Source organism: Mytilus trossulus, chromosome 13 (genome assembly GCF_036588685.1).
Source record: "Mytilus trossulus isolate FHL-02 chromosome 13, PNRI_Mtr1.1.1.hap1, whole genome shotgun sequence".
NCBI classification, from domain to species: Eukaryota; Metazoa; Mollusca; class Bivalvia; order Mytilida; family Mytilidae; genus Mytilus; species Mytilus trossulus.
Window position 1 is genome coordinate 51434915 of NC_086385.1, and position 21336 is coordinate 51456250.

Genomic DNA, 21336 nt, shown 5'->3' on the forward strand with positions numbered 1-21336 from the left:
GACCACAAGGACACCTTCAATATATGTACAAACATACAGTGAAAACTTCCTAGGATTCAAACTGTAGGAGGAGTCATGTGGAACAGCTATATACCCATAATGGGACAGACGGACGGCTGGACAGGGGTACAATAATATGTCCCAGACTTTTAGTTGCAGGGATATAAAAATTGCAGGTCCCCAAGTGAATTAAACACAAAGTGCTGTAGACAGCAAATTCTCTGCAAGAAAGATAGAATAAAGAGTAATACACATCATTCAATATACATACTTTTCTTTTATACAAGTTTTTTATACAGAAATATAAACATAATAATTGTAATTTTCAGTATTATATACATAAATGGCACACATTAGAATCATTAAAATATGTTATTTCCGTAGCCAGTAACTTAAGACCCCACCCAGCGTAACATGGCATGCAATTCATATTTAATAAACAGCTGTGTCAGGAGCACATTCTGCCTTTATCATGTTTATTATGCATATTGAAATTGTCAAAAGTAAAATAAAATATTTAGAACGCATTCAAAGGGTAATCAGCAGCAAATGAAATGGCACTGGAGAAAAACATGAATGAGGATACCCTAGCTAGTATTGCGTCTATTTGCTGTTCATAGTCCTATAAATCTATAAGGACAAACCAAAAAAATTTCAAAACCAAAAGCCCGTCTTGATTAACTTTTAAAACAAGAGTATTGATTTTGTAAAAAAATTGATCAACAATTCTAAAGCTAGTAAATGACATTGTTTAAAGTGGCAAAAGCTTAATTACTGTAAACAACATGGCAAAAAGTATGAAAATCTAGAGAGTTTTTATCTATCAATCATATTGTTATATCAAAAATACATAGTATTGGTTAAAGTAAATTTGAATATCATACATTGGGCTGAAATATGGATATTGGTATACCATAATAATCTAGGTCTTTTATAGTTGCACGATCGTATAAAAGCAAGTGGCAGATTAATACTAAAAACTGTTTACATAGAGATATATCTTATCTCTATTTTGCTAGTAAAATGTATATTCAAAATTAAATGGCAGCAACATGAATAATTCAACATGTAAATTATGCACAACATTCAGTCAATGATTGAAAGTGCAGTGTCAAATTAAAGAACCTTAGTGAGCACGCTCACATACCCCACGTCCCCACATTGTCATTGGAGAAATTAAATAAGTGTAAGAAAAAAAAATTGCATAAGAAAAATTAATTTCCTGCCAATATGCACATCTAAATAGTATGTCCTTATTATCTACAAAATTTCATGAAATTCTGTTGTGTAGTTTGAGAGGAGTTGCGATGACAAACTGTTGCAGTAGTACATTAAAGTAAATAAGTTCAAAGGGGCGTAACTCCTAGAAAAAAAAATTGAATCGCAATTTCCCGTCGATATGCACATCTACATAGTATGTCCTTATTATCTGAAAAGGTTTCATGAAATTCTGTTGTGTACTTTGAGAGGAGTTGCGATGACAAACTGTTGCAGTAGTACATTAAAGTAAATAAGTTCAAAGGGGCGTAACTCCTAGAAAAAAAAATTGAATCGCAATTTCCCGTCGATATGCACATCTACATAGTATGTCCTTATTATCTGAAAAGGTTTCATGAAATTCTGTTGTGTACTTTGAGAGGAGTTGCGATGACAAACTGTTGCAGTAGTACATTAAAGTAAATAAGTTCAAAGGGGCGTAACTCCTAGAAAAAAAATTGAATCGCAATTTCCCGTCGATATGCACAACTACATAGTATGTCCTTATTATCTGAAAAGGTTTCATGAAATTCTGTTGTGTGGTTTGAGAGGAGTTGCGATGACAAACTGTTGCAGTAGTACGTTAAAGTAAATAAGTTCAAAGGGGCGTAACTCCTAGAAAAAAAATTGAATCGCAATTTCCCGTCGATATGCACAACTACATAGTATGTCCTTATTATCTGAAAAGGTTTCATGAAATTCTGTTGTGTGGTTTGAGAGGAGTTGCGATGACAAACTGTTGCAGTAGTACGTTAAAGTAAATAAGTTCAAAGGGGCGTAACTCCTAGAAAAAAAATTGAATCGCAATTTCCCGTCGATATGCACAACTACATAGTATGTCCTTATTATCTACAAAATTTCATGAAATTCTGTTGTGTACTTTGAGAGGAGTTGCGATGACAAACTGTTGCAGTAGTACATTAAAGTAAATAAGTTCAAAGGGGCGTAACTCCTAGAAAAAAAAATTGAATCGCAATTTCCCGTCGATATGCACATCTACATAGTATGTCCTTATTACCTGAAAAGGTTTCATGAAATTCTGTTGTGTGGTTTGAGAGGAGTTGCGATGACAAACTGTTGCAGTAGTACGTTAAAGTAAATAAGTTCAAAGGGGCGTAACTCCTAGAAAAAAAATTGAATCGCAATTTCCCGTCGATATGCACAACTACATAGTATGTCCTTATTATCTACAAAATTTCATGAAATTCTGTTGTGTACTTTGAGAGGAGTTGCGATGACAAACTGTTGCAGTAGTACATTAAAGTAAATAAGTTCAAAGGGGCGTAACTCCTAGAAAAAAAAATTGAATCGCAATTTCCCGTCGATATGCACATCTACATAGTATGTCCTTATTACCTGAAAAGGTTTCATGAAATTCTGTTGTGTGGTTTGAGAAGAGTTGCGATGACAAACTGTTGCAGTAGTACATTAAAGTAAATAAGTTCAAAGGGGCGTAACTCCTAGAAAAAAAATTGAATCGCAATTTCCCGTCGATATGCACAACTACATAGTATGTCCTTATTATCTGAAAAGGTTTCATGAAATTCTGTTGTGTGGTTTGAGAGGAGTTGCGATGACAAACTGTTGCAGTAGTACGTTAAAGTAAATACGTTCAAAGGGGCGTAACTCCTAGAAAAAAAATTGAATCGCAATTTCCCGTCGATATGCACAACTACATAGTATGTCCTTATTATCTACAAAATTTCATGAAATTCTGTTGTGTACTTTGAGAGGAGTTGCGATGACAAGAAACAGGACTGACGGATGGACGGACTGACAGACGGACGGACGGGTCAAAAACATTATACCCTCCGCAACTCGTTGCGTGGGGTGTAATAACCTTTATGGAATTGATCACTGACTTATCATCATAGATATGATATGTGCCAAAGCTTATACAACTACTGTAGGTGGGTCCAGGGGGGCCCTGCCCCCCTTTTCATGGGAAAAATTTGGTTGATTATATTGAGAATCGTGCGTTGAAGCCTGACTGGAGCAGGCCCCCAATCTTGGGAAAAGTTTTGGATCAGCAACTGCTACATGCCAAATATTGTTGAATTACCATTAGCTTTTCATCTTTAATGGACCTAATCACAATTTCTTATATATACAAACTACGGATTTTTTTTTAGTTTTTGGTAAATAGACCATAAAAAAATATCTATAGGACCCACCTACAGTAGTTGTATAAGCCTTATAAACACTGAAACATGTCCAGACTTTTCCAATTACAGTGAAAGTATTTTTATTCATTTGGTACTAATATTCATCAAGACCCGTCAAGCAAATTACTATCATTTCTTGTGATTACATATGTTACAGGAGTGCACCAATTATGTTTCCTTTGCAAGTTCTTTCATTTTAAAAAATAAACATTAAAGGTTTAAAAGTAGAACAATGAAATCTGTTACAAAGTTCTAATTTGTTTATTGAAAATATGAGTTGTAAATTAAGCATACACTTGTTGAAGGCCGTACTTTAACCTGTAATGGTTTAATTTTTAAATTGTTATTTGGATGGAGAGTTGTCTCATTGGCACTCACACCACATCTTCCTATATCTACTTATCTAAAATGTTTCAATAAGTAGAATGATTATACCTTGATGCAATCTAAATGTTGTGTTGATATGTGCAGTTTTAAAATAAGGATAATTATTTATATAACCTGTGTTTTCTGCATTTGTACATCTAGTACTGTCATGTGATTAAACAAATTGAAATTTAGGCATAAAGAAGTCAGTCTGCTTCTTCTACAAATAGAATTAAAATCAAACTTGAGAGGATTATTGTCAGTAATAAGAGACAAAAACAGACACTTTCTTTCCAAATGAACGAAAAATCAAAAGGTGTTAAATAAATGCACTGTAAAATAAAGCACAATTCTTTTCATCATGCATGCCTGTATTACTCTTTAAATGTTTGTTTTTTCAAAAACCACACTTCCATGAAAATGTAACTTCTATTCTAACCATGAAAAAAATCATACCAATAAATAAAAATACTTTCACAGACTGACAGTATGACTAACTTTAATTGGGAAAAAAGTAAAAAGCAACAGAAAAATGCCATTTCATGAATATTATTTCTATGAGCCTAAAAGAGACATAAAACAAAATCAATCTATCTCTTACATAAAATAAATATATATATATATATAACATGTTAACTTGATGAAAACTTACAATAACATTTCATCTAGCTTTTAAATTGTTTTACTGACATGACTGATGCTGATAAATGCCTAAAATGGACAAAATGTTTAAATTTGAATAACGATGCATTAACAAACTAGAAAACAAACTTGAACATATTGAAAACATATTCACTAAGCTTTTTTTTTTACATTCTACTGTAGAAGAGCTCAAAGGTATAAAAAAAGATGTCTTTTGATGTGTTGTGTAATTAATAGCTAATACAATGTTCTTTTAAGGGCAGTAACTCATGCATATAAGGAGTTGTTGGATTTTTTTAATTGGACAGTAGGTTGATCCTTACATTCTGAATTTAGCTCTGGAAAATTTAAAGTGACACCAATTAAATTCAATCTTGGTCTGTATTCTGCGGTAATAAGCATTGTGTATAATTTTCATAGCATTAAGTTGAGGCAAACTAAAGTTGGAAATTTAGCAATTTTTCCATTTGTAAAGGGGCTGTTATATTTTTTTCTTGAAAATCTGAATTTTCACTCTTGTGCTTATATCTTATTCTTTTTATTTATGTCATACCAATATAGTGCATATTCCAAAATACGGATTTTTTGTGTTATAAAAATTTGCTGTTACAAAATATTATAAATTATTATAATTTAAGGAATGTATCTCCCTCATGCAAAGCTCTGATTTCTTTCACGAATTTGGCTATACTTTTTTGACCTTTTGGATTATAGCTCTTCATCTTTTATATATGCTTTGGATTTCAAATATTTTGGCCACGAGCATCACTGAAGAGACATGTATTGTCGAAATACGCATCTGGTGCAACAAAATTGGTACCGTTGATTTTATTACAACCACTGGGTCGATGCCTCTGCTGTTGGACTATAAGTCCCAGAGGGTATCACCAGCCCAGTAGCCAGTACTTCGGTATTGGCATGAAAATACGGATTTTTTGTGTTATAAAAATTTGCTGTTACAAAATATTATAAATTATTATAAATTAAGGAATGTATCTCCCTCATGCAAAGCTCTGATTCCTTTCACGAATTTGGCTATACTTTTTTGACCTTTTGGATTATAGCTCTTCATCTTTTATATATGTGTACAATGTAGCGGGTCAATTGGCGAAAAGGGCAGAAACACATACACAGAAAACTTTGGATATAAAATCCCGACGTATTAAATCAAAACCTCTGGCAACACCCTAACAATGAACTGAAAGAAGGGGTTCTTGATACTGACAGCAAACAATTCATATTTAAAGTTGCAAATACTTTATTTCTGACAAAAGTATATATATATAGCATAACAATAACATAACAGTGGCATATATTTGAGATCACAATTTTAGTCAAGCTCAAGACCAATAAGAAAAACAACTTGCAAATTTATCAATAATAAGTACACCTTTAAGTGAATTTCCAGACAACTATTGCCTAGGGTATCTTTTAAAAGGTTGATCAAAAATACTAAAACTACTCATAAAGAGTATAACTACTGTAACATTAACTGCTATGATGTTCTCTCTTTTGTTGAGAATAAGAGCAGATATGGACAAAAATATTATATGTACTCACGTATCCAAGTACATCTGACCTCACAGAACAAAATAATGGGTATTTATGTATTAAAAGTACATCTAACCTCACAGAACAAAATAATGGGTATTTATGTATTAAAAGTACATCTGACCTCACGCTAATTATACTGGGACATAAATCATGAAAATAAATATTATAACTATAAGAACTAGAATTTTGCTTAAACAGTGTAATTGCTTCCACAGGCTAACACTATAGTCTAGATTTCCAAACTTGGTTATTACAAAGTTTACTTATGGGCAATTATGTGACTTATTGAAAGCTTTTATTATGATGGCAAGAGTTTAGTAGAGACTTTGTATTAGCTTCCTTTCACTAACAACGTAAGTCTCACATTTATGATAGAGTTTAGTAAAAACTTTGTATTAGCTTCCTTTTACTAAAAACGTAAGTCTCATGTTTCCTTGACCTTTATTCTTAACAGTGAATTTTAGTGAAGTTAAAATCAAGAACTATAATTTTATTGCAATAATGTTTGTTGAGACATTGTTTTAGTATCCTTTGGCTAAAAACGATTGTCTCAAAACTGACCAGAAGAAAATGACAAAATATGGCAAGTAGTACAATCATCTATTTTATTAACAATGTTCCTTTAAAGTTTTGACTGACTATACATGTATAGATATTTGTTTACAAAAATGATGACTTGTATTATTATACAAAATGATTGACTAACTGTTTTGGTCTTTTAACCAAAAATATGGAAGATTTGTACTAGTTTCCTTCACTAGTAATGTGTATTTCTATGTTTATCTCATTGTCTGAAAACCCTATTAGAACCCTTAACAAGTGCAAAAATAAATCACCCTTTTATATCAGTGACATGAAAATTCTATATAAGTTTTGTCCAAATTATTCCATTATGTTACATGAAAACTTCAGACAGTGATTCGACAAAAAGTATTATTAACGTACGAAATTTCTTATCAGAAAAATATGTATACGTAAATTCTATGGTTTATGTATTGTAATTCAATTTAAACCATTATTATTAAACAATGACAAATTCTCATATTTTTCCTAGATTCCTCAAGTTTTCCGTGAAATTTTGGTAAAATATTTGCGTAAATCGTTTTTAAACAATTATGTGCACTTTAAAATGTTAAAAACTTTACAAAAAGTACTTTTAAAAGAATATCTCCTTATTATTTTATCAACGTCTTAGCCAGAATGACGTCAGACTCGCGTTTTTCTCTTTTATACTTGTACTTAAAAATTGTGCAAGTTTTGTGCATTTTCCGTGCAGTTTCTGTGCGATTTTCTACCGCGCAACTGCAAGATTGAACAGTAAACATATGGAAATCATTTGCGGCATTTCTCACTTCGGCCGTTATGAAATGTTTATATTTATTAAATAGATATACAAAAATCATTCTCAGCGACTTTATATTTGCTAAAATGTTCGTTCTGTAAATAGAATATAATAATTAAAATTCTTTCCAATAAGCTAAAAATACTCGTGACCTTCCGTAATCGTTTGACCAATGAAAACGCTTCAGTACCGTTAACTAAAGATGGCGCTGAAAGGAAACCAGGTGCTTGTCTGTCGACGAATTTCGACAAGTTATGAAGTTTAACTAAATGTTATGACATAAAACTTGTAATTCCCTATACCGAAATGACTTGAGGAAACTGTACAGATAAGTAAGTTCACATGACACAATCAAAAATGTACATACGAGTAAAAACAACACTCGGTTCAATGAAAGTAAATAAATACGGGGACCGTCTCATAACAGTAAATAACAGATTTAATTCCAACATTCCCCATAGTAAAGAGTATACAATTCTATAATAAAAATGACTGCATTATAACATATTCTGCCAGTTGTTGGTTATTTGAATCTGAATAAAAATTATAAAAATAATCCTTAAAAGGGAATGCACTGATGCTATCTTTGTCTCTGAATAGGTAGAGTGAAATTTAGAATTGAACAGCATACAAATATACACATTTGAAGTTTTAAGAAAAGTAGTTATTATAAGAACAATTGATAAATGGTACCCGTCACATTACCCCCTTTTAGAATTTGTGTCCCTACAAATTGGTTATGATAAACAAATAAATAAAATAATTTGAAAACCACAAGAACAATATGATATAATGGTACTAAATGTACAAGTAAAGTTTTCTCCAATTTGAATTTCATAAATTTCCAACAAAAAAATCAATTACTACCAGACTTTTTGAGTTTAAAATTTTTTTTTTTTTCTATATTTACTCTATCCTAAATATATTCAATTAAATACCTATTTATATCAATAATCATTATTCATGTACAAACAAAATCACAAGAAAGAAAAATATATAACACAAATACAGTTCAGGTTCTTCTGGTATATCTTGGCATGGGTGTAATATATACTCCTTCTTTGGGCTGGCCGGTAAGGAGAATATCTGTTCCTGTTGTAGTGACGGGCTGGAGAGGCATCCCTTTGTCTGTTCTCTGTGTTTTGACCTCGAACTACAGACCGTAGTCCGGTCACCTGACTAGTCAGTCGTACAATTTCCTTCTGCATGTTTTCCATGTTAGTTGTCATAGTACTGGTAAAGTTTGTAAATTTGTTTGTTAGTTCCTCCAACAAAACCTTATGGGAGCATCTGCTTGAAGATGATGATGAGGATGAAGAGGATGAAGAGGATGAACATTTTATTTCAGAATTATTTGTTGGAACCATGTTCCATTCTTCAGCTGGATGTGTGTTTGTGGAGATGGTAGTAGTTGTCTGCTCGAACACAAACTCGTCTGGCTGTGACTGTTGCTCTTCCTCCAGCTCTTCCAGTTCTCTTTCGCGGGCTATGATTTTCCTTATAGGGGAGGAGAGTGGTGTACCCACTGGTTCGGGTCTTTCCTCCACCACTTCTGCTTCCTGCACTACATCTACCACTATTTCCTCCACCACTTCTGCTTCCTGCACTACATCTACCACTATTTCCTCCACCACTTCTGCTTCCTGCACTACATCTACCACTATTTCCTCCACCACTTCTGCTTCCTGCACTACATCTACCACTATTTCCTCCACCACCTCTGCTTGCTGAACAACGTTTACCGCTTCTGCTTCCTGCACTACTTCAACCCGACATACTGCCTCAGCTGGTTGTACCACAGGAGTTGGACCAAATGTTGGAGTATATCCTCTGGTCCTTATCAACGATTCACCGCGGGTCATCTTCTCAAGGTCTAAACCTATTACGGATCGGTATGGTAAGGGACTCTTTTTGATATATGCTCGGTCTCCCTGGTACTGACCCCTATTGATCATCTCTTCCTTCTGTATCTGGTGGGGTCGGAAGTGCTGGCCATGCTTTATCATCTCGCTTTCCTTGCCACATCGGAAAAGGCATAAGGTGCAATAATATGGCACTACTTCTAATGGCACATGCAATTTCCAGATGTGGCCTTCAACACGGTGTTTTTGACCAATGTAATTATCTTGGTCAATACATTTGAGGCAGCGATATAACCTTCGGATTTGTTTGTTGTTTAGATTGTCTGACATTCTGCAATAAAAATAAAAATATAAAGTATGTTGCCAGTGGCATTGCACTTTATAAAAAGCTAGACCAAAACATATAAGGTCCCAACTTTGGCTCCTTCTGTTAAGGTTGAAGTTTTTCCTACATTGATAATTTATTTTATAAATGTTAATTTTTTATATTGTATGTTCAAATTCGGCATAGCACAGCATTTTTTTTATTTGGTACCACACGACTTTACAAAATAAAACAAATTGTACTAAATCTTGCCACTTATTATCGTTTTTACTTAAATTCTTAATACACCCTATTTATGTTAAGGCCTGAGAGATAACGCATTTTCCGTTTTGTGACGGCAACTTAAAGACAGAAAACAAATTATTAAATGACAATTTATGGAGTATCCTAGCGTTTATTTTATCTGTTTACAAAGGCTGGTATTAACACACTAATTCAAACAGTGTGTACATAACTATATACAAAGAAAAACTAAGTACCTAAAGTTCCAAAATTATGTCATTGGGAGACTATCCTTAACAAAAAAGAAACCATCATTTAATCCTACATTCAATTAAAACTAAAAGATTAACTTGAGTACAATCTTGAGCTTGACTATTCCTTATCACATTTAAATTTTATGTACAACTTTATCAGTTTATTTACATTTGGAAAGAAACATTTTGAATACATACAAAATGTACACACATAAAAAGAAACAATCATGTAAAATACTTGATCAATACAAGTATAAACATATAACTTATGTTGTACATGTACATGTATATGTATAGCATTTAATATCATTTATTCTGAGTTTCAACTTGTTTAATCCATTTTTGGGTGCTAGTCCCTTTATATGGCTTTAGTTTGTTATGGTTGACCACTTTTTTGGTTCCTTTTGCATCTATCTGTATTTGATAATTTAGGTCATTGTATCTGTTTACTATCAGACATGGACCCAAAAATAAAGGTTGTAACTTGAAACAACTTCCTTCTCTCCTTGTTTCGTTTAGGTACCACACTTTGTCAAACTTTTGGTATTGGACAAGGTTGGCTTTGACATCATAGTGATCTTTTCTTTTTCTAAGGTTAACTTCCAAATGTTTTCTGGCTACACGATGAGCTTTCTGTAATCTATCTCGTACTTTAAGCGCATGGTTTCCCCATGTTCCCTGTTCAGTTTCTGAAACAAATTCTGTTCCGTCTCTAGTTAGCTCATATGGAAAACGAATTTCTCTACCTAACATCATTACATTGGGTGTTAAACTAGTCGTATCATGTGGACAAGCTCTATATGCACTCGCAAGGCATCCAAGATTAAGATCCCAGTTCGTCTGCTCTCCTCTCAAATAAGATTTTATCATAGAAACCAAAGTTCTGTTAAAACGTTCAAGTTGACCATTGCACTTTGGATTACGGGGGCTTGTCCTTGTCTTGCGTATATCTAATATACTACACAATTCTTGGAAAATGTCGCTTTCGTAATTCCGACCTTGATCAGAATGTATGGCCAAAGGGAAACCAAAACGACAAATTACATCATTCAAGATAATATTAGCGCATGTTGTAGCTGTTTGGTCAGGAACTGGAAATACTTCAACCCATTTAGTAAAGTAATCCATAACTGTTAAGATGTACCTATTATTCCTGGGAGTAAGCGGCAACGGCCCAAGGAGATCAGTTGCAAGTCTGTCGAGGGGCCCTCCAACTGGCATTTTTCCCAACGGAGCCCTCAATAATTTTTGAGGAGGTTTGTTGGCCCCACAGATGTCACATTGGCTAATCCAAATTTGTATGTCTTCTTTCATCTCGTACCAGTAATACCGTTGAGCTAATTTTTCCTTTGTTTTGTTTTTGCCTAGATGTCCTGACAAAATTGAGTTGTGCATGTTATTTAGTACTTCCTTTTTCATCTTGTCTGGAACTAAGAATTGTCTGTAATCTCCTGAACCATCTCTTCGGCTGTACTGCTTAAACAGCAGACCATCTTTCTTAACAACTGATTCCCATAGGTGCCAGTAGTGTCTGGTAGCAGCACTGTATTTTTCTAATTCTTTTGAATTAGGTCGAGTGTCACCTTCCTTCCACTGTAAGAGAGGTCCGATATCTGAGTCATCTTCCTGTAGTTTTAATAATTCTTCTTTTGAGTGTCCACTACTCCATGTTGTCCATATATTATCATCTGAAGTCTGTTGTCTTGTTTTTACTGCACAAATCTGTAAAGGTTCTCCACCATCTTTGTTTTTAGTTGGATCTTCATTATTTTCCTCATGGATTTCTGGCGATAGCAATCTTGTACTCTGCATTTCTATGGCACGATTTCGACACTTCTTACAGGGACCACATTTTAGGTACTCCAAATTGTCTACGTCCGCACACTCGCAATCTTTTGGATTATAACATCTAGACAAAGCATCAGCATTCCCATGTTTACTACCGGGGCGATATTCAATGGAGAAATCGAAATTGGATAGAATTTCTAACCATCTAGCTATTCGACCTTTAGGCTCTTTCATGCTAAAAAGCCATATTAATGCCTGGTGATCAGTGCGTACACAGAATTTACGTCCTAGCGGATACTGCCTGTAGTATTCAATAAAGTAGCGTACTGCTAAAAGCTCTTTGTCCGTTATACAGTAGTTGCGCTCTGCCTTATTAAGGGTACGACTACCATAGGCTATAACTTTCAATGTAATATCCTTTATCTGACTTAACACGGCTCCAATAGCTGCGTCACAGGCATCTGTGTCCAGATAGTATTCACCTTCATCTCTGGGTAAAGCCATAATATCTGTACTAGTAAAAGCTTGTTTTAGTTTCTCAAAGGCAATTTGGCATTCCTTTGTCCACTCAAAAGACTTTGATTTCTTGGTCAGGTCAGTTAAAGGTTTTACCATGGCTGACAAGTCCTTAATAAAACGTCTGTAGTAGCTACCGATGCCTAAAAGTTGTCGTATTTCTGTGACAGTTTTTGGTACAGGCCAAGATAAAATTATTGCTGTATTGTCGGGATTCGGTCGAATTCCTTCATCTGAAACCACATGACCTAGAAAAGTGACCTCTGACTTCAGGAGCTCACATTTCTCTGGTTTTAATTTTAACCCAGATTCCAAAATTCTGTTTAAAACTGTATCTAGCCTTGACATGTGTTCTTCGAAACCGTTACTAAAAACAATGATATCGTCTAGATAAATTAGACAAATTTGCCATTGAAGACCATGGAGAACAAGTTCCATCAATCGTTGACAGGTAGCTGGACCATTGCAGACTCCAAATGGCATCGTCTTGAACTCATACAGACCATATTTTGTTACGAATGCTGTCTTAGAAATATCATCTTTCTTCATGGGGATTTGGTGATATCCACTGGTCAAATCGAAGGTCGACATCAAAGTGGCGCCACCTACGGCATCCAGACAGTCTTGTATTCTCGGGATCGGAAATGAGTCAAGCCGAGTAAGGGCGTTTAAAAAGCGATAATCGCAGCACGGGCGAATCTTCCCATTTTTCTTGACCACTAGCTGTAATGGACTTCCCCATGGTGAATTTGACTTTTGCATGATCCCTTGGTCTGACATTTGTGTTATGGCTTTCCTCTCGTCATTGGCAAATGCAAGTGGAACTCTTCGTGGTGGTTGTTTAACTGGCTTGGCTTCACCAGTGTCAATTGTATGTTCCACTAGGTGTGTGAGCCCTAGGTCGGTATCATTTACTGAAAATGCTGCTGAATATTTTTGCAAAAGACTAACTATAGCCTCCTGTTCATCTTCTGGACGGTTGTTCGCTGCATCATCATATAAAGAACGTAAATGTGTTGGTACTACGCCACTTTTCCCTCCGTCAGTTGTTCCTTTATTTGCTAGACTTCTTATTATTCCCTCATTTGTCTGTCATGTGACAGGTTTGGAACCTGTTAATTTTATTCGTCGGACAGAGTTAAAGTTCTGTGACTCCTCACTGTCTTCCTGTGAAAATAGCGTAATTGGATCAGTATCTAATTTTTCTGCAATTCCAATAACTGCATCTTGATTCAGCTTTACCTCTTGTTCAAAATGATTCATGAGTCTGACCTTATTAGTCACTCCTTCTCCAATTTCAACAAAACAGGCGGCCATTACTAATGGATAGGTATCTTCAAATTGTGGACAAGGTTCTATTAGGTAGTCTTGAGGGCAGTTGTGTAAATCTTTGTCGAAACGGTCAACAAAAACATCAATAAGTATCTCACTTCTTGGCTGTATGACATAATGATCAGCTGATCTAACTTTTCTTATTGGTTCCGTCTGTCCAACTTGGATACATGGGATAGTGGTACTATTAAGCAAGATAACTCCTTCTGTTAATTTTATATGAGCTGGGCCTTGATCTCCTTTCATTAGAATATCTAAACCTAAAAGAGCTTCATCTTCTATTTCAGCAACTATGAGTTCCTTTTCTAAGGCCAACTCACCCAGTGTCAAGTTAAAAACAGCTTTTCCCAACTCTTTCAATGGTTGTCCATCAGCACTAGCCAAAGAACTAGATTTTTGAAGTTTTGGTCTTTTTGATGAAAGTATTTTTCTGAATGTTTTAGTCGAAATAACAGTTCGTGTAGCTCCAGTATCAGCAGTAAATGTAACATCAATTCCTTCAATAATCCCTTGGATATATACTCCTTCACATCTCAAAACTTGTCTTCCAATAATATGAGTTTCAACTGGTGGAAATCTTTGAACATCATCTAGGCCTTCAGACGATTTCATCGATACTTCCGCAATACAAGTGCCAGCAGGACTATCACCTCTATGCAAGGGTGAATACTCAACCTCCTGTTCACTCTTGTGACTCAGTGGAGGACTATCACCTCTAATCAAGGGTGAATGCTCAACCTCCTGTTCACTTTTGTGACTCAGTGGAGGACTATCACCTCTAATCAAGGGTGAATGCTCAACCTCCTCATTTATTTTTACCGGTTTCAAAACATGACAACTATCAATATCTATTTTATCTAGACCCCCCTTTTTTGTACTTAAACTTTTATTCTCAGAAATTGAACTGCTATTTTGACCTTTAACATCATTCAAATTTTGACCTTTAACATCTAAAACTGTATGGGTCATCAGAGATGCCCACCCTTAGTTTAATGGAAAGCCTGGTGGTGGTACCCCCATATTAGGGTTGGGACCAAGGTTACCATTATTTTGTCCCCATTGTGGTTTAAAGTTAGTGTTTTTTGACGGATATCTGTCTGCAACTCTATCTGGATTTGCAAAACAATTTCTTGCAAAATGCCCTGGTTGTCCACAGTAATAGCATAATCCATTCTGTCTTGGACCCTTAGGTTGGCTATCATGGGATTGAAATGATGTCTGACTGGTTCCTGGTCTACCATATGTCTTATGCTGTAATTCTTGCTTTTTGTCTTCAAACATCTTGTTAAATAAAGATTGCAAATCTCCTTCTTTAATAGTTAGACTTTTATTTTTGTCTTCAATCTGGCTTTCAACAGACGTTTTCTCCCCTCCCTGGTAGTTGTCGGACTTTTTGTCATTATCCTTTCTATTAATGTTTTCATTCTTTTGTCCTCCTTTCACTTGTCGTACTGCCTTCTTATTATTTTCTTCTCCTTGATTTGGATTTTTCATGGTCTCAACGTAGGTAATGACTTCTTGCACTGCTTCTTCTATTGTTTCAGGATCTTTGTTTAATTCTATATGAATACGGGCCTTATAATCTATGAGTCCCAAGAGAAATCTCTGCAGAAGATCTTCTTGGCGTGTACTTGCATATCTGTTTTTGTAGGCTTTGTCATATAGCCTTTTTAACTCTGCTGCAAATTTTTCTGGTGTCTCTCCGTTTAACTGTTTCCTTCTACTAAATTGAAGCCGGTATGTTCTGGTGGTCTCTATGACTCCAAATCTATTTTTCAGTTCTTGTACCAACTTTTTGTAGTTCCTGATAGTCTTCTTTGGCAATTGATCAAACGTGAAGTCTCCAGCGTCTCCTTGTAACCTGGGTAACAACTCTTGAAGTCTATCTTCCTCATTCCAAGATTTAAGTTTTGCAACTGCTTCGAATCGATTGAACCAAACCTCCCACTTCTCTTGACCAGTAAAAGGTGGAAGCTTGACGTTATGTGAACTTGACTTCTGTTTTGACTGTGTTATTTTATCGGTAGATACACTGCAATCATAATCTACAGGTTCATGGCAATCTTCCTCTGAGCTGGAATCACTGGAGTACCTACTCTGTAAACTTGACTTTCTAGTTGCCTTACATGCTGAGGAACTTTTTACATGTCTTGGTTTTCTCCTATGTTGTGGTTCTTCATTTGATTTGATAGGATTTGTACTGGATGGTTGAGCAATAACATTGCTACTAAAAGCAGCTTGTATTGCAAAAATAACCTGGGTAGTCATATCTTGTATGGCATTCTTAAGTGTACCATAAATGCCGGTATGTTCATTAGGTGACAAAGGACGTGTCTCCTCCACCAAATTTTCTTTCTGTAATTTATTACTCTTTTGTCTCTTGTTGTATAACCTGGAACTTCGTTTTAAATCTAAAGTCTGAAAATTCTTTTGTATCCCACTGGTACTTGGTGTACTCTGTGGTAAATTCCTGGTGTTTGGAACCATAGTCTGTTCAGCTTGCTCGATTTCTGAGTCGGACAGATCTGTATAGCCAGTAGCCTCTGTCTCTGTAGTATCATTCTGTCCGGTCTGATAATCATCAGTGTCGTCTGTAATGATTTCTCTTCCACTTTCATCTCCACTACCTACTGGTGGTATATGTGTTCTTCTTTTCACCATTACTGCTACTGCTCGTACTACCACTTAAAGGGTACGTATCACTAGATCCACTCAATAAATGAATGAATCCCACCGAGGATGCCAGAAAATATGTAGTGGGTCAATTGGCGAAAAGGGCAGAAACACATACACCGAAAACTTTGGATATAAAATCCCGACGTATTAAATCAAAACCTCTGGCAACACCCTAACAATGAACTGAAAGAAGGGGTTCTTGATACTGACAGCAAACAATTCATATTTAAAGTTGCAAATACTTTATTTCTGACAAAAGTATATATATATAGCATAACAATAACATAACAGTGGCATATATTTGAGATCACAATTTTAGTCAAGCTCAAGACCAATAAGAAAAACAACTTGCAAATTTATCAATAATAAGTACACCTTTAAGTGAATTTCCAGACAACTATTGCCTAGGGTATCTTTTAAAAGGTTGATCAAAAATACTAAAACTACTCATAAAGAGTATAACTACTGTAACATTAACTGCTATGATGTTCTCTTGTTTGTTGAGAATAAGAGCAGATATGGACAAAAATATTATATGTACTCACGTATCCAAGTACATCTGACCTCACAGAACAAAATAATGGGTATTTATGTATTAAAAGTACATCTGACCTCACAGAACAAAATAATGGGTATTTATGTATTAAAAGTACATCTGACCTCACGCTAATTATACTGGGACATAAATCATGAAAATAAATATTATAATTATAAGAACTAGAATTTTGCTTAAACAGTGTAATTGCTTCCACAGGCTAACACTATAGTCTAGATTTTCAAACTTGGTTATTACAAAGTTTACTTATGGGCAATTATGTGACTTATTGAAAGCTTTTATTATGATGGCAAGAGTTTAGTAGAGACTTTGTATTAGCTTCCTTTCACTTACAACGTAAGTCTCACATTTATGATAGAGTTTAGTAAAAACTTTGTATTAGCTTCCTTTTACTAAAAACGTAAGTCTCATGTTTCCTTGACCTTTATTCTTAACAGTGAATTTTAGTGAAGTTAAAATCAAGAACTATAATTTTATTGCAATAATGTTTGTTGAGACATTGTTTTAGTATCCTTTGGCTAAAAACGATTGTCTCAAAAGTGACCAGAAGAAAATGACAAAATATGGCAAGTAGTACAATCATCTATTTTACTAACAATGTTCCTTTAAAGTTTTGACTGACTATACATGTATAGATATTTGATTACAAAAATGATGACTTGTATTATTATACAAAATGATTGACTAACTGTTTTGGTCTTTTAACCAAAAATATGGAAGATTTGTACTAGTTTCCTTCACTAGTAATGTGTATTTCTATGTTTATCTCATTGTCTGAAAACCCTATTAGAACCCTTAACAAGTGCAAAAATAAATCACCCTTTTATATCAGTGACATGAAAATTCTATATAAATTTTGTCCAAATTATTCCATTATGTTACATGAAAACTTCAGACAGTGATTCGGCAAAAAGTATTATTAACGTACGAAATTTCTCATCAGAAAAATATGTATACGTAAATTCTATGGTTTATGTATTGTAATTCAATTTAAACCATTATTATTAAACAATGACAAATTCTCATAATTTTCCTAGATTCCTCAAGTTTTCCGTGAAATTTTGGTAAAATATTTGCATAAATCGTTTTTAAACAATTATGTGCACTTTAAAATGTTAAAAACTTTACAAAAAGTAAAGTAAATCTATTATTCTTACTTTCAAAAGAATATCTCCTTATTATTTTATCAACGTCTTAGCCAGAATGATGTCAGACTCGCGTTTTTCTCTTTTATACTTGTACTTAAAAATTGTGCAAGTTTTGTGCATTTTCCGTGCAGTTTCTGTGCGATTTTCTACCGTGCAACTGCAAGATTGAACAGTAAACCAATGGAAATCATTTGCGGCATTTCTCACTTCTGCCGTTATGAAATGTTTATATTTATTAAATAGATATACAAAAATCATTCTCAGCGACTTTATATTTGCTAAAATGTTCGTTCTGTAAATAGAATATAATAATTAAAATTCTTTCCAATAAGCTAAAAATACTCGTGACCTTCCGTAATTGTTTGACCAATGAAAACGCTTCAGTACCGTTAACTAACGATGGCGCTGAAAGGAAACCAGGTGCTTGTCTGTCAACGAATTTCGACAAGTTATGAAGTTTAACTAAATGTTATGACATAAAACTTGTAATTCCCTATACCGAAATGACTTGAGGAAACTGTACAGATAAGTTCACATGACACAATCAAAAATGTACATACGAGTAAAAAGAACACTCGGTTCAATGAAAGTAAATAAATACGGGGACCGTCACATAACAGTAAATAACAGATTTAATTCCAACATTCCCCATAGTAAAGAGTAGATACAATTCTATAATAAAAATGACTGCATTATAACATATTCTGCCAGTTGTTAGTTATTTGAATCTGAATAAAAATTATAAAAATAATCCTAAACAGCCTGTGTCGCTCACCTTGGTCTATGTGCATATTAAACAAAGGACACAAATGGATTCATGACAAAATTGTATTTTGGTGATGGTGATGTGTTTGAAGTTCTTACTTTACTGAACGATTTTGCTTCTTACAATTATATCTATCATGAACTTTGCCCATTAGTAACAGAGAACTATATTTGGTAAAAATTTACATAAATTTACCAAATTAATGAAAATTGTTAAAAATTTACTATAAAGGGCAATAACTCCTAAAGGGGTCAACTGACCATTTTGGTCATGTTGACTTATTTGTAGATCTTACTTTGCTGAACATTATTGCTGTTTAAAATTTATCTCTATCTATAATAATATTCAAGATAATAACCAAAAACAGCAAAATTTCCTCAAAATTACCAATTCAGGGGCAGCAACCAAACAACCGATTGACCGATTCATCTGAAAATTTCAGGGCAGATAAATCTTGACCTGATACACATTTTTTATCCCATGTCAGATTTCCTCAAAATGCTTTGGTTTTTGAGTTATAAGCCAAAAACTGCATTTTACCCCTTTGTTCTATTTTTAGCCGTGGCGGCCATCTTGGTTGGTTGACCAGGTCACGCCACACATTTTTTAAACTAGATACCCCAAAGATGATTGTGGCCAAGTTTGGATTAATTTGGCCAAGTAGTTTCAGAGGAGAAGATTTTTGTAAAAGATTACTTTAATTAACGAAAAATGGTTAAAAATTGACTATAAAGGCCAATAACTCCTAAACAGGTCAACTGACCATTTTGGTCATGTTGACTTATTTGTAGATCTTACTTTGCTGAACATTATTGCTGTTACAGTTTATCTCTAACTATAATAATATTCAAGATAATAACCAAAAACAACAAAATTTCTTCAAAATTACCAATTCAGGGGCAGCAACCCAACAACCGATTGACGGATTCATCTGAAAATTTCAGGGCAGATAGATCTTGACCTGATAAACATTTTTATCCCATGTCAGATTTCCTCAAAATGCTTTGGTTTTTGAGTTATAAGCCAAAAACTGCATTTTACCCCTATGTTCTATTTTTAGCCGTGGCGGCCATCTTGGTTGGTTGACCGGGTCACGCCACACATTTTTTAAACTAGATACCCCAATGATGATTGTGGCCAAGTTTGGTTTGATTTGGCCCAGTAGTTGTAGAGGAGAAGATTTTTGTAAAAGTTAACGACGACGGACGACGACGACGATGGACGAAGGACGCCAAGTGATGAGAAAAGCTCACTTGGCCCTTCGGGCCAGGTGAGCTAAAAAGGGAATGCACTGATTCTATCTTTGTCTCTGAATAAGTAGAGTGAAATTTAGAATTGAACAGCATACAAATATACACATTTGAAGTTTTAAGAAAAGTAGTTATTATAAGTACAATTGATAAATGGTACCCGTCACATTTGCTTTGGATTTCAAATATTTTGGGCACGAGCATCACTGAAGAGACATGTATTGTCGAAATGCGCATCTGGTGCAACAAAATTGGTACCGTTGATTTTATTCCATCAGTTCTATTTTGTTGGTTCTGGTAAATATTTCTCAGGCTTGTTTTAATTTATAAGTTTACGTTTAAAGGATGATTTTGGGGCTTTAATTTCCTTTATCTCATGATCAAGGAACTTAGTTCTCATTGTAACCTCTTTTTCAATTCTACTCAAACGTTCATGAGTCAAACTAGATGCAAATCCACATGTCAAAGAAAATTTTTCAAGTTCTAATGGGGAAAGATTTGGTTGAACACTTAAGTGATTAATCAGCATCCATAGCTGAAGAACTGCACCCATGTTTAATGTTGCATCACATGGATTGTCTAAATTGTTCCATAAGGGTATTGGATCCCCATCATTTCTTAAGAGAATATCGTTTTCAGTATCATACATGTAAACATCAAAGCATTTATCACTTATTGCAATAGTTGGTATCATTGTAACTATCTGAGGAAAAGACTTGGGTTTTCTAAGCTGAAAGCCTTTCTGATAAAAAGAAAATGTAACTGTTTGTGACACAAACTGGCTAACATTTGTATGCCCCCTTAATAAGTTTGATTCTTTTTTTACTTCAATTAGTTGTTTTTCCTCATCAATATACATCTCCTTTTTCTTTTCTTTAGGCAACACTATACTACAGCTTCCACCAAGGGGAAATACCATTATATCTGGTTTACCATACCATAATAATTCTGAACCTGAAGAAAAAAATCAATTAACTTATTTAATAAAAAAATGTCTTTATTTCATGTTTTTCAATCAGCCAACCATAGCTTACTATAAACATCATGTGTTTCTGTTAAAAGAAGTTGAAGAGACTTGGGACCTTCACCAATAATCTTTAATTCGTGTGACCTTTAATATGCAGTCAAGGTCAAAGGTCACAGAGTGCAAAAAAAAAGTTACGCTGCAATTTCAAGCTTACATATTAGGAAAACGATCAGACTTTGCTGCATGCCCTCAATAACCCCATCCAACCCATTTTTGGGAGACGTCAAGTTAAAATTTGGAAAAGGAAGTTGCACATACATCAAAACACACCCTCTGGTGCTGGTTAAT

General features: G+C 34.4%; 1 protein-coding gene across 2 annotated transcripts in view; it reads right to left on the bottom strand.

Moving 5' to 3' along the window:
- Nucleotides 1-4481: 4481 nt before the first annotated feature.
- Nucleotides 4482-21336, bottom strand: part of LOC134694788 (uncharacterized) — a 31251-nt gene continuing 14396 nt past the window's right edge. Inside the window, exons 3-4 of one of the 2 annotated variants that reach the window (XR_010102608.1) lie at nucleotides 16866-20975; nucleotides 4482-6057 (exon numbers count right to left, since the gene is read on the bottom strand). Coding sequence is in view for 1 of the 2 variants with exons in the window: in XM_063555839.1 (XP_063411909.1) it covers nucleotides 20341-20975 (635 nt within the window). In the remaining variant the exon portion in view is untranslated. Of the gene's footprint in view, nucleotides 6058-16526; nucleotides 20976-21336 lie in introns of those variants that run through there. The other variant, XM_063555839.1, reaches the window with a different exon arrangement.